This window comes from Naegleria fowleri (assembly GCF_008403515.1).
Source record: "Naegleria fowleri strain ATCC 30894 chromosome Unknown tig57, whole genome shotgun sequence".
NCBI classification, from domain to species: Eukaryota; Heterolobosea; class Eutetramitea; order Acrasida; family Naegleriidae; genus Naegleria; species Naegleria fowleri.
This window is the reverse complement of record NW_025407989.1, coordinates 13679-14839: the sequence shown is the minus strand read 5'-3', so window position 1 is coordinate 14839 and position 1161 is coordinate 13679. Positions and strand designations below refer to the sequence as shown.

Here is a 1161-nt window from a genome sequence, read left to right as displayed (position 1 = left end):
TTTCATCATTCCGATTTTTCAAAGACAAGGAAGGATTCACTTCTTCCAAATCATCTGCCCAAACATCTTTTTCACCATCATCACTATCCTCTTCATCACTTTCATTATTTCTAATTACTTTATCCAATACTCGTTGTTGTAATTTTTTCTTTTTTTTTTTCGTTGTTCTTCCTCTTTGGTTTGTTTATCTTTAAATATTCCTTCTGTTCGTTCTGCTTCCAAGTGAAAGGGTTCCATCACTGTGTTATTATTTTCTTCATCAATAAAACGTTCTTCATTTAAATTTCCTTCTTCACCTTCTAATCCACTTCCTGTTTCATTGACTTGTCCGAGAATGGATGTTGTTTGTTCAAAGCCTTTTAATTGTTTGATCATTCGGAGAGATTTAGCCTCGCGAATGGATTGAAGAGTGTGTTTGGATTCCTCATGAGTTTGTATGTTATCGTGATGATTTGTTGAAGAGGAGGAGGAGGAGAATTTTACATGTTTGTTCCTTGGTGGAAAGGTGGAGGAGGAGGAGGAGGAGGATTCATCACAACAACCTCCGTTGCTACTACTACTCGGTTGTTGAAGCTGATCTTCAAATTTTCGTTTCATTTTTTTTAATGAAAAATATATTTCTTTAAATTTAATTGATTAATTTTGAATGAACTCATTGATACTCCTTCAATCTCTCACACATGAATATATATACTTGATTTTAATTAGGATCATTTCGCGTTTGTTCAATTTCAAATTGGCACTCTTAGTCATCCTTTTTCCATTCTTTTTTTTAAAAAAAATGTCTTTATCTGCTTCCGCTTTGACTTCCGAGTCTTCCCCCTTCCTCACATTCATCATCGTCGGAACTCAACAACAACAGCATGAACCACAAACAACATTATGAATCCAATTCCAAATCCTCTTCACACCACAACATCTCAAATACAAAAACAATGGATATTCTGAAAAAAACATTTTCAATTTCCAATATGGATAGAGATTTAAAACACTTTGAATGTAGAGATCCATTTAATTCTTCAAATATTATTAAGGGATATATGATTATTAAACATGGCAAATTTAATGGTTCAATGATTATTGATAATATTAATCATATTGATTTAAATACTCCAAATATAGTATATAATATTCCCAATTTGAATTACTTGTATCCTAAAA

General features: G+C 32.0%; 1 protein-coding gene across 1 annotated transcript; it reads right to left on the bottom strand.

Moving 5' to 3' along the window:
- Window positions 1-114: 114 nt before the first annotated feature.
- Window positions 115-597, bottom strand: FDP41_007024 (uncharacterized protein; the record flags this gene model as incomplete). The annotated part of the gene is made up of 1 exon (XM_044710723.1): window positions 115-597. The coding sequence occupies one exon, from the start codon at window positions 595-597 to the stop codon at window positions 115-117; it is 483 nt and encodes a 160-aa protein (XP_044558652.1).
- Window positions 598-1161: the final 564 nt, after the last annotated feature.